General features: G+C 44.5%; 1 protein-coding gene across 4 annotated transcripts in view; it reads left to right on the top strand.

The window, feature by feature from the left end:
- The window catches only part of ENTPD4 (ectonucleoside triphosphate diphosphohydrolase 4), a 39,594-nt gene extending 34,728 nt beyond the window's left edge, over nucleotides 1-4,866 (top strand). For all 4 annotated transcript variants that reach the window (XM_055578746.1, XM_055578745.1, XM_055578744.1 and 1 more), the window contains one exon: nucleotides 859-4,866. In XM_055578746.1, the coding sequence (XP_055434721.1) occupies nucleotides 859-1,087 (229 nt within the window). In that variant the 3' untranslated portion in view covers nucleotides 1,088-4,866. The remainder of the gene's footprint in view (nucleotides 1-858) is intronic.
- Nucleotides 4,867-12,561: the final 7,695 nt, after the last annotated feature.

The raw sequence follows: 12,561 nt of genomic DNA, 5'->3' as shown, positions 1-12,561 counted from the left end.
TATAAATGCATAAGTTTATAGAGGAAACTGTTATATTGCAATATATTTATCGAACATTACAGAAGACAAACTTGTGATTTGTAGTGTATGTTCTTCCTTATTAGAACCTTAGATAGCAAGACCTGGCAGCAGAATTCATATTTTCTGGAATTTCAGTGTAGTGATACCTGTTGATAGTATTTTGAGGCATCTGCAGAACACCCCAGTGTGATGGAAGAGATCTGTGAGTTGTACTAGGAACTCACATGTCCTGCTGACACCGTAGTGGTTTTTGTCTGCAGTCACATTCAGTGGAAATACTGCATTGCAGCCAGAGTCATAAAATAAAGACGAGTCTTCTTCCCCTTTCACATTCAGACCCGGCTGTCAGTTGACCCCCACATCAGAACCCTGGTTCACAAATAAATGGATTAGCTAGTTTTGGTTTTGTTTTTCCCTTCATTTAATTAAGCCTTGCCCAGCAGCATATTTAGCTGGATTAACAGCAGAAACTGAGAAGTAGGTGTTACTGATCACAAACATGTGCTTTGATTCCACATTGGCTTCTGTGTATTAGTGAAACACAGTTCTAACTTTCTCTGATTTTTGTTACCCAAACCAGAGTGTTGGTAACAGCTACGGACTTATGAATACACTTTCATGTGTTACCGTTTTCATACTCAGAACCACCCTCTGCTGGGCCATATTATCCTGCATTTTAGAGGTGAGGGAACCGGGTCTGGGAGACAGAGGTGACAGTTTCTGTCTGCAGAGCCGAGTGCTAAACCAGGTCTCCCCTGCCCTGCCCCTGGACACCATCACCTTGCATCTGCTGCATGCCTAGTTAGCCGTCCTGTTTGTTCTTGTTCCCTGGGGCAGAGACATTCAGCAGGAGACCTTCCGGGCCAGCCATGCGCACTGGCGGGGCTTCTCCTTCGTGTACAACCACTACCTGTTCTCCGGCTGCTTCCTGGTGGTCCTGCTCGCCATCCTCCTCTACCTGCTGCGGCTGCGGCGCATCCACCGGCGGGCCCCGCGCAGCGGCTCAGCCGCCGCCGTCTGGCTGGAGGAGGGCCTTCCGTCCCAGAAGATAGCTGGTACCTTATGAACCGGACTCCGAGCCCCCGGAAGACTCTACAGGAAAAGCCATTTTTGCCTCAGGGTTTCTCCTCTTCATTCTCACTTAGTTTTGTTTTTCCTTTTCCTTTTTGTTCCTTGAAACAAAACCAAACCCCACTGTTTGTAAACTCCGCTCTCCTAGAAGTATTGCGTCCAGCTGTTCTGTGTACAGCTTTGAATGGAGGAGTCAGGAAAAGGGAGCATCACTTCATTTTTGCTGCGTAGACTGTCTAACAAAAATTACAAAGATTTTGGGTTGTTCTCTAAGGCATATTTGATTTTAAACAGATGCACTTTGATACTGGAGGAAAACAGCAGGCTGTCCTCTGTCAGGGGAGTTGGAACTGAGGGGTGACGCTTTCACAGAACCAGAACACATTCTCACTGGACTGATCATCCCTGTTTCTGTCTTGAAAGCTCTCACCTAAAGAGGGAGATGCTTAGTTTTATTTATTGTTCAGGGCTCTTACTGTTTATTTTCTTGGCAGGTTTAAAAAACCCGAACCATTTATATCCACAGTAGGTAGGTATAGGCACCAAGAGGTAGCAGTTTTTAAAATTGATAGGAAGAGACCTGAAAAAATGTGAAAATGACCAGAGTGCTCTGTGTGTGTGTGTGTGCGTGCGTGCGTGTGTGCGTGTGTGTGTGTGTGCGTGCGCGCACACCAGTGGGAGAGAGTGAGGGAGTACAGTGCTGTCACTTTTAAAAGCACACGCTTCAGAGTCTACTGTTGCATTTCATTTCATTTAGGAAAAAATCAGTCCTCGATACCAACCACAGGCAATTACTTCCTTCATCCCATCTTTCAGCACCCTTAGAACACTGTTTTTGACTGAGTTGGAAAATTCATAGTTTCACTGGTTTTAATGTTGTTAGAACTGGAGCTGGTGTCTGCCAACTGGCATGTCCGTATTTCTCATTCATTTGTGGTTATTTAATTGTGCTCTGGTTTCTTCCACCTACAAGTTGGTATCCCTCCTGCTCTCGTATTTCAGAGCCTTGGCTTGACTGTTGTGGTTGAGGTGGTGCTGGCAGGGCCACTGTAAAGCTGCAGGACTAGGAGAAAGAAGAATCAACTCACATTTTGAGGAAAACAAGTTTGACATTTCAAACAAAAATCTAAAAAGTCTGTGAGATGGGTGGTTTTTTACCTATTTATTTAGTTCAGAAACTTTGGACATTCTCATACATAGTTTTTTAGATGATGGGGTGTGTGTGTGTGTGTACACATGCATGCACGCCCCTAGACTATTTCTTAACTACACAACAGGTAAATCCATCTAGTTGGTAACAGATTTATATTTTGAGAGTCATCAGCTGCTTTTTAAAAGAATCACTGATGAGAGAAAGAATTCAGGTTCTTAAGCCCTTATTTAATTTAGAAAAAAAATTGGATATTCATCTTGTCTAGTATTACTTAAAAACCTGACATACTATATGTTGATAACTTAAGAGATTACAGATTTATGAAAGAAATGCAAATCCTCTGATCCTGCTCTTCAAAGTGAACATTCTAACAATGGAAAAATTGTTGGTAGAAAGTTTGCCTCTCAGATATCAAGAAGGTTGGAGGAGCTAGATGGTGTCATAGCATCTCATGTGTAGAGAGACTTAAGAGAGGATGGAGACAGGTATTTCTCGAAAAAATCCAGCCTCTGAAATGCTGATCTCCACCTGTTTAATTCCTTGGTTCCTGGTAAACACTGTTCTTTTTCAAGACACAGCCACACCGTGAGCTGTGTCATGAGTACCCCAGGGGTAGAGAGCTGGCATGCTTCTCCTTGACTTTTTAGAGGGGTTGCCCTGTGGACTGTAGGTGGCATTAGTGATGAACAAAAAGTAAGTTTACATGTTAGCTTTTCTACCACCAGCCATGTGGAGTAGTAAGGCCCTAACCTGCAGGATGAAAATTTCCCAGTACCTGGAATATGTGATTTTGCCTTTCAGATCACGACAAGGATAAGCTAGCACGGGTAGGTTTAAATGGGCGTAAATTAAGACCTCCTACTGTAAACAGCCACTTTTTAGATAAAGGGTGCTAATGTGGTCCAGCTCTGTATGTTTGGGCAGTGCAGCAGAGACCAGCATGGAAGATCCAAGCTTGACATCCGTCTGCCAGGACCCATCTCAGTCTCCAAAAGGAGTCCCCAGATTAGGGTCTCAAGGCACAGTGGCTTTGTACTTTGCATAGTTCGGAGCTGTGTACCCCATCAAAGAAATCCCAGCAGAGGCTTGGCAAGCCATCACCCACAGGGAAAATCTGGGAGACTCTTGAGCTGAGAATGTGTTTTCAGTTTTTTTAAGGTCATTAAAGGAAAAGTAACCGATACACACCAGAGACTACATGTGACCTGTAGAGCCTCAGACACTTACTCAGTGTCCCTTTAGAGAGGACGCTGCTGAGCCTCCACAGATGGTCCATTCAAGAACAGATATCCAGTGCCTTCTCTCTATTCAGAGAGGTACCTGTGACCAGTGTGAGCACAGAAAGAAGGGCCAGAGACATGACCAACTGCAATCTGGAAATAGTTGTGGATGTGCCAGAATCTCACTCATCTTTTCCTCTAGGTACTTTTCAAGATTGGTTTTCTAATAAACAGATAACATATTCCCCCCTCCCCCAACCCAAATTTAAAACATGCTGTTGGGGGGGTGGGCGCTCACTCTGCCCTGTTGTGACATCAGCAGGCACAGGAGGGGCCTAATTCTGGAAGCAAAGAAATAATGTCAATTAAGGGCTGGCCAAGAAGGCAGTAAAGTGTGAACACTTTTAGTGACAGAAAGCAGGAGAAATCAGATGGGTGGGAGGGAACTTGCTGAAAGCCTCGAAAAGAGCAGTGTTCTGTGTTAGCTTTCTGTTTGGTGGAAAGATTCCTCAAGTAAACGCTTCTGTTCATCATCCTACCTGTGCTGCTCCTTTTTAAACCTCCAGAGAATGTTCTTGAAGATTTTACAGTCCCTGCAACGACATCACAGTAAAAGTACAAACAGACTGATTGGTCCCAGTGGTTTTTGCACATTCTCACCCTAAACCACTGGCTTTTTGCAGCTCCCCACCCTGGAAGCTGGGGAGACCCCTTGCTCTCCTGTCACCATACCTGTGCACCCAGGCGGGAAAGCTCTAGAGTACCTGGTGTTTAAATCTGAAACTCAGATTTAACATAGGATAATTCTCCATCTAAGAAACATGCACCACTTAGCAAGAAACTCAAACAGGCAACTGTGTTTTCCAAGCTTTTTTTTAAAAAAAAAATCAGCTTTAGAATATTGTGTGGTTACGTGCAATGAGTGCAGCAGAACTACCTATAAGTAAATTATTTAGTTATTTATTTCTCTTTCAGGGTTATGTTTTTTTACGATTTTTATTGATTGTCCTCTTCCGTAGTGAATGAGGTGACCAACCAAGGAGAATTCTGTGTTCTGTTACTGAGATTTTATTTCGAGGTTAGAAATTATACAAACTAAGGGAGCATCTCTAAATGTTTTTGATTTAAATGATGTTTTCCATTCAAAGAATAATTACCCTCGGGGAATTGTGCTGTTGTATCATTTTCTATGTTTGGCAACCTCACCTTGCGACACTCCAGAGGGATGGGTGTTGAGAATAAAGTGGAAGTTCATCTGATGGCCCATAGATTCTGTGTGAGCTTGCTTGCTTGTGATTTTAAAAGAGATTTTCCTCTGATGTTTGAATCTTGTTTCCTGTTAGAATGCTTAGTTAAACTTGAATCTCACTTCAGTAAAATAAATTGAGTCTGACTACACACTCCATGCGTTTGCTGTGTTTGACAGGCGTATAGTGAGGCTCTGCTGTGTGTGGTGGAGTGAGGGGTCCCGGTGTCCTTCAGCTGGAAACCCAAATATTTAATGAGTAGAAACATTCACCACGGTGTAATACTAAGCCATTCATCAACAATAAAGGCCATTGAAAGACTACTGTTTATGAGATTGTCGTTTTAAAGGACCCATTAACTATATCTCTGGTGGGTCAGACGGTGAAGAATCTGCCTGCAATGCAGGAGACCTGGGTTTAGTCCCTGGGTCAGGAAGATCCCCTGGAGAAGGGAAAGGCAACCCACTCTGGTATTCTTGCCTGGATAATCCCATGGACAGAGGAGCATGGTGGGCTACAGTCCATGGAGTCGCAAAGAGTCAGAAAGGACTGGGTGACTAAAACACGTTAACTATGTATATACATAAAAGGAAAAGAAATGATCAAATGTCATGCATTTTTGTCTTATAAGTAGTAAAATAATTGCTGACCTTATATTACACCATTTTACAATTAGATCTAAGTTTAAAACCATTGGCTTTTTTTTCCAGAGAAGCATGAATCCCATTATTAATGTTGCCAGCAACTATTAGAAGCTACCCCTATTTTTCAGCTGTTTGAGAATGTCTAAATAGAGCTGCAGGAGGAAGGGCCTGAGCCATAACCTGAAAATAGATGTTAAGAGACAGATGGAAAGGAAGGGGACCGGCTGTTAAGAACAACAAAAATAAAAGTACAGGGCAGGTTCGGGGGAGGCAGAACCAAGTGGGAATGTTGGAGGGCAGTGAGTGCAGGGCAAAGAACCAGCCACTGAGCACAGGAAGGAATGGTAATGTTAAAACCTGCTTAAATAATTCTTGAGGCAATGCAATGAACACAGGCCTCTATGCCTGAGGGTAAATAAATTATATCAAAGCCTTCTAGAGATGTCTACATTTTATTCCACTTCTTGGAAGAGAAATAAGTGCCTGTTTCCAGCAGACTGCTCTTGTTAACAGACCAGCAAGGCAACAGTTTTGGGTTTTGGTTTTTCATCTGTTTCCGATCCCCATTGAGTCTGGAATGCACAAGTGGATCTTTTTTTTTTTTTTTACCCTGAGATCCCAAAATGCTAATGGATTGCACAGAGGGGTTTGTGGTGCTCTCACTGTCCTGGGAGCCGGGAATGTCATCTCTGTCTGAGACAGAGTTTCTTCTAACCGAAAGTCATCAAAGACACAGGAGCTTAGGAGCGCCCTTTCTCCCAAAGCCCAGTGTGTATAGATTGGGGCTTTGCCTGGAGCTGAGCCTCCCACCCGGAGGAAATCCTACACCCCAAGGGTCCTCCCCAGCCTCATCCTGTCTGGGAGCCTGCTGGCCCCAGCCTGTGATCTGCTGCCTGTTGACAAAAGGAGAGTTGATTGAGCTGTCTCGTTTCCCTTTGTCCTCAGCATGCTCAACTCTCCCTCCTGCTCTCTGTTAGCGCATCCATTAAGGCTGACGAGAACCTGGCTGGAGGTCGAACTTCTTGGACTTCTATCTGCGCCCATCACCTTTGATCCTGTCTGGCAGGTGGATTGCATCCGGGCTCCAGACTTCACGGCCACTTAAACATTTCTGTCAACAGCCCCATTGTGTGTCCAAGCGCCAGACAAGAAGGCTCAGCCTTAAGACTTGCACTCTGAGGAAAACCGCTGAAACCCCCTCACTGAACAATGGTGGTGATGGGTACAGAAGATGGACTTCTTATTTAAACATAGAAACTCAAGGAAGAGAAAAAGGATTATATTTGAGAAAAGGAGAAGAGGGAAAAGTTGGTCTGTGGCCAGGTTCACTGGAAGACCGAGCACCCCCTTAATTCCCAGTGTGGGACGAATTCTTTCACTGTATTACTTCTAGAAAATCCCAGACTGGCTTTCTCACCGTCCTCCTGGGTTTATAATTGATAATTTTGATACCATCTTCCACCCTTTTCATGATAATCAGAGTTTGAAGGAGGCAACTTTGGAAGGATTAATTCTCCTCGTGCCTGTGATAACACGTGACTTAAACTGCAGGGACCAGACACAGCACTTTCTCCTGAGAGTCCATCTCCACCTGGCACAAGCTTAATTCATTACCTAGATTTTAGATTTAAAAAGACTGAGACACTTACACATTTAATGGGCTCTACCCAACCTTGTAAAGTTCGTTATTTAGGTCATGGCAGCAAAACAGAATTTTTTGGAAGTTCCTGGCCATTGTCCATAATGTTCAAATGACACTGTCCTCTTTAGCCTTCTGTGGCCTTGTTGTCTATCAGTCTATCTGCTCCATCTCTAAGTCCCTTTGAATGTGGATCATGAGGGGTCTTGTGTTTACTTTCTGTATTTCTGTTTATGTCTAATCCAACAAAGAAGACCCCACACAGAACCTACTGTTTCATAAATATTTGTAGTATAAGAAAAAAAATCTGATTTCTTTGTCAAGGCAGTAGTAACTCTTTAGGTTCCTAGGATTTGCAATATACATAGTTTATAAATCTTTTATTCAGTCTTCTTTCTGGATGACAGAGTTTTATTCAAATTTAAAGCCATGTACAGTTTTACATTTTATTTATTTTTTTAATATAAATTTATTTATTTTCATTGGAGGCTAATTACTTTACAATATTGTATTGGTTTTGTCATACATCAACATGAATCTGCCACGGGTGTACACGTGTTCCCCATCCTGAACACCCCTCCCACCTTCCTACCCATACCATCCCTAATTGAGTGTGGGTGGCTTTTAGTTTTGAAAATTTTTCTTCTTTGGCTCACTTTCTGCACAGATGCTGGATGCATTTCCTTTTGTTAGTTTCATGTTCAGTACTAAGTACAGGTGTTAGACACCTTTCACTTAGGTGACAAAGCCAGACAGCATTTTAAAAAGCAGAGATATCACTTTGCTAATACTTTCTATATAGTCAAAGCTGTGGTTTTGCCAGTAGTCATGCACTGATGTGAGAATTGGTCCATAAGGAAGGCTGAGCATCGAAGAATCGATGCCCCTGAACCATGGTGCTGGAGAAGACACCTGTGAGTCCCCTAGACCGCAAGAATACCAAACCAGTCAATCCCAAAGGAAATCAACACCGAATATTCATTGGAAGGACTGTTGTTTAAGTTGTTTGGTTCAGCTCAGTTGCTCAGTCAGTGTCTATTTGCAACTTCATGGACTGCATCACACCACGACTCCCTGTCCATCACCAATTCCTGGATCTTACTCAAACTCATGTCCATTGAGTCAGTGATGCCATCCAACTATCCTCTGTCGTCCCCTTCTCCTGTGTTCGATTGTTCCCAGCATCAGGGTTTTTTCTAATGAATCAGCTCTTCACATCAGGTGGCCAAAGTATTGGAACTTCAGCTTCAACATCAGTCCTTCCAATGAATATTCAGGATTGATTTCCCCCAGAATTGACTGGTTTGATCTCCCTGCAGTCGAAAAGACTCTCAAGAGTCTTCTCCAATACCACCGCTCAAAAACATCAATTCTTCAGTGCTCAGCCCTCTCCACAGTCCAACTCTCACATCTATACATGACCACTGGAAAAACCACATTTTAAAGCTTTATGTAGAAAAACTTAGAAATAAATTCAAGTGGTTTCCTTCCTTCTTTACCATGTAGCCTTGGAAAAAAAGGAAAAAGAATCCCTAAATTAGGTATTGATAAGTAGAGGTAAATTAAGATGGGTGTTTTACAAATTGCAGCTTGGAGAAAATTTCTGTATGTGATCATATTCTAAGCATAGCTTCAGATTTTTTTTTTCCTTTTAAAATTGTTCTAAAGTTAATCATCTTTTAAACCCCACCCCCAAGCACCAAATGCAAGGGGAGGGTAAGGATGGATTTAGCTCATCAAAGATAAGAATTTCTGTTCAACAGCCATCACAGTCAAAACTAACAGGTGGCAAACCCAGAGGGTATTTGCAGTGACTAAAACTGAAAAGGGATTAATATATATTATAAAAGGTTTTTTTGGAAATCAGCAAGAAAAAGGAAAGCCCAAAGAAAATTGGGCTATGGGAAGAGTTTCCTGGTGGTGTAGTGGTTAGGACTCGGTGCTTTCACTGCTGTGGCCCTGTGTTCAATATCTGGTCAGGGAACTAAGATCTCCCAAGCCACGTGGCATGGCCAAAAAAGGAAAAAAGAAAAATAGGCTATGAATGACCCACAGAAAGGGGAGCTGAATGACTAACAAGAAGGGAGAAACTAGACCAGAAGTCAGCAGAATTGTTCTCCAAAGGGCCAGATAGGAAATATTTTCAGTTCACAGCCCATATGAATTCTATCCAAAACTTACTTCGCTGTGCTTTTGTAGTGTGAAATGAGTCATAGGCAACATGTAAATGAGCTTTTTATCTTTACAGAAGGTGGATGGCAGGCCAATTCCACCCATGGACAGTATTTGCCAGCCCCTCCTCTAGACACTGCACTCTGCTGGGTGTAATATTAGAGAAGGTCATCCCACCCCTACATACCATCCTTTAATTTCCTTCCACTCGAGAATTACCCTTATTTCTGCTCCCTGCCAACTGTTACTTAGATATCCCACAGAACATACCTCCTCCCCCATACCTTTTTCCTCTGAGCAGTTTCTGCTAACTCAGACCAGAAACCTGCATGTCACTCTAGAGTTCTTTCTTATCACCCCCTTTCTGCATGTGTGAAAGTGGAAATGTTAGTCACTCAGTCATGTCTGACTCTTTGATTATAGCCCACCAGGCTCCTCTGTCCTTGGAATTCTCCAGGCAAGAATACTGGAATGGATTCCCATTTCCTTCTCCAGGGGATCTTCCCCCACCCAGGGATCAAACTTGGGTCTCCTGTATTGCAGGCAGATCTTTACCATTTGAGCCACCAGGGCAGTCCCTCTGCATGTAATAATCACCAATCAAGCATCAGAGTCACCATTTTCTTGGATGTAAGTTTCTAGGTGCAGCCTCAGCCTGCCTATCTGGGTAGCATCCTCTGAGAACCCCATGGCAGGGGTTGCAGTCCACCTGCTGTCCAGCTGCAGAAAGAGATTTCGCCACCTAGTGGCTGCTCTAACTCTTGTCTTTTTCTTTCTCTGAGGACCTAAACAGCCTGCCCTTCTGAAGAAGCAGTGTATCCTTTGCAACGGGATCACAAACTAAAAGTACATTTTATCACTGTAAGTCCGGAAATGTCCCGTGAATCGTACAAAATGAGAGAGATCTAAGTCCACCATTAGTGAGAAACCAGAGGTGTGATCGATCCCTGGGTTGGGAAGATCACCTGGAGAAGGAAATGGCAACCTACTCCAGTACTCTTGCCTGGAAAATTCCATGGACTGAGGAGCCTGGTAGGCTACAGTCCATGTGATCTGAAGGACAGACTCACTCCTCACTCTCACACATGGGTCCTAACAAGGGTGGTAAGAAGTGAGTGGCAGGTAGGGAAAAATTTGATTTAGATCAACCCATTGGAATAGCAGGTAGTTTCCTGTGGCTGCCATTGGGTTTCCTGACAGCTCAGCAGTAAAGAATCTGCCTATCAAGAGACAGAGGAGACTCAGGTTCAATCCCTGGGCCAGGAAGAGTCCCCTGGAGAAGTAAATGGCAACCCATTCCAAGTCTTCTTGCCTGGAGAATCCCATGGACAGGGGAGCCTGATGGGCTATAATCCATAGGGGTCGCAAAGAGTCAGACACTACTGACCACCAGCATGGTGCTCTTTCCAGCTTTCCACGATCTCTCCTATAGCTGCCATAGCAAATTACCACACATTTGGGTGGCTTAAAACAACAGAAATGTATTCTCTCAGTGTTGGGAGCCCAGGGGTCCAAAGGAGTCAGTAGGGCCAGGCTCCCCACTAGAGAAGAGCCTTAGTGGGGAGCCTCCCTGCTTGAGCATCCGAGTCCCTGGATCCAGCCAGGCTTCCAATCAGTCTATTCTTGAATCTCCCCCCTGCCCCTGCTTCCCCTGTTTAATGAGCCAGTATGCTTCCTTTTGCGCCTAAGAAAGCTCAAGTTCGTAAGCCTGCAATTTGCACTTGCAATTAAAAGACCGCTGATGACCACAGGAGGTTCCCATTGCCATGCAATTCTGAGGTCACCTCCCCATTGTTAGGCCACACTTCACAGTCTGAGGGCACAGTCCCCCTCACAAGACTACCCTCACTTCAGACACTAGCTGCAGGTTCCAGGGTCCCCAGGCCTCTACATTTCTGACCAACTGGGTACAAATTTGAGGGTTCTCATTATACCCTCAGGTTTGAGGATTCTCTAGAATGACTCACAGAACTCCTTAGTTACAGGTACAGTTTCATTATAAAGGATACAAATCAGGACCAGCCCAATGAAGAAACATATGAGACAAGGGAGGTCTGGGAGGGTCCAAAGTGAGCAGTTTTCACGTCTTCAGGACCCATCACCCTCCGAGCACGAAGCCTTGCTGGCCAGAGTTTTTAATGGGGTTTCATTATACAAGCTGGAGAAGGCAATGGCACCCCACTCCAGTACTCTTGCCTGGAAAATCCCATGGACAGGGAAGCCTGGTAGGCTGCAGTCATTGGGGTCGCGAAGAGTTGGAGACGACTGAGCGACTTCACTTTCACTTTTCACTTCCATGCATTGGAGAAGGAAATGGCAACCCACCCCAGTGTTCTTGCCTGGAGAATCCCAGGGACAGCGGAGCCTGGTGGGCTGCCGTCTATGGGGTCACACAGAGTCGGACACGACTGAAGCGACTTAGCAGCAGCAGCAGCATTATATAAGCATGATTGATTGAGTCCTTCGCTACATAACGATTCAATCTCTAGGCCTCTTCTCCAGAGGTTGGGAAGTCAGATTGATGTCACATAGCCTAAAATCCCAACCCTTCAATCACATAATTGGTCTTTCTGGCCTGGCAAGGCCCCATCCTGAAACTATCCAGGGGCCACCATGAGTCACCTCAGCATAAACTCAGGCGTGGCTCTGGGGACCCACCATGAATAACAAAGACACCGCTATCACTGGGGAAATGCCAAGGGTTTAGAAGCTTTCTGTCCAGGCCGAGGGATTAAAACCAGACAAATTCTTTTTTTTTAAGTGAGTAGTTTTTTTTTTTTTTTTTTTTAATTTATGTTGGCTGCACTGGATCTTCACTGTGGACCGCATGCTTCTCCAGTCGCAGTACGCGAGCTGCACAGCCTGCAGGCACACTGGTTGCAGTGCGCCTGCTTAGTTGAGGCATGTGGGATCTTAGTTCCCTGACCAGGAATCGAACTCAGGCCCCTGCACTGAGAGTGTGGAGGGAAGCTTCACACTGGTCCAGGGAACATTCTTTTTGCACTTAAGAGAGCTCAAACTGGTGAGTCTGCAATTTCCACTTGCAATTAAAAGAACATTGATGACTGTTCAGTTCAGTTCAGTTCAGTCACTCAGTCATATCCGACTCTTTGCGACCCCATGAATTGCAGCACGCCAGGCCTCCCTGTCCATCACCAACTCCCGGAGCTCATTCAGACTCACGTCCATCGAGTCAGTGATGCCATCCAGCCATCTCATCCTCTGTCGTCCCCTTCTCCTCCTGCCCCGAATCCCTCCCAGCATCAGTCTTTTCCAATGAGTCAACTCTTCATATGAGGTGGCCAAAGTACTGGAGTTTCAGCTTCAGCATCATTCCCTCCAAAGAATTCCCAGGGCTGATCTCCTTCAGAATGGACTGGTTGGATCTCCTTGC

The sequence above is a fragment of the Bubalus kerabau genome, chromosome 4 (genome assembly GCF_029407905.1).
Source record: "Bubalus kerabau isolate K-KA32 ecotype Philippines breed swamp buffalo chromosome 4, PCC_UOA_SB_1v2, whole genome shotgun sequence".
NCBI lineage: Eukaryota > Metazoa > Chordata > Mammalia > Artiodactyla > Bovidae > Bubalus > Bubalus kerabau.
The sequence above is the reverse complement of the archived record's forward strand: the minus strand, read 5'-3'. Positions and strand labels throughout refer to the sequence as shown.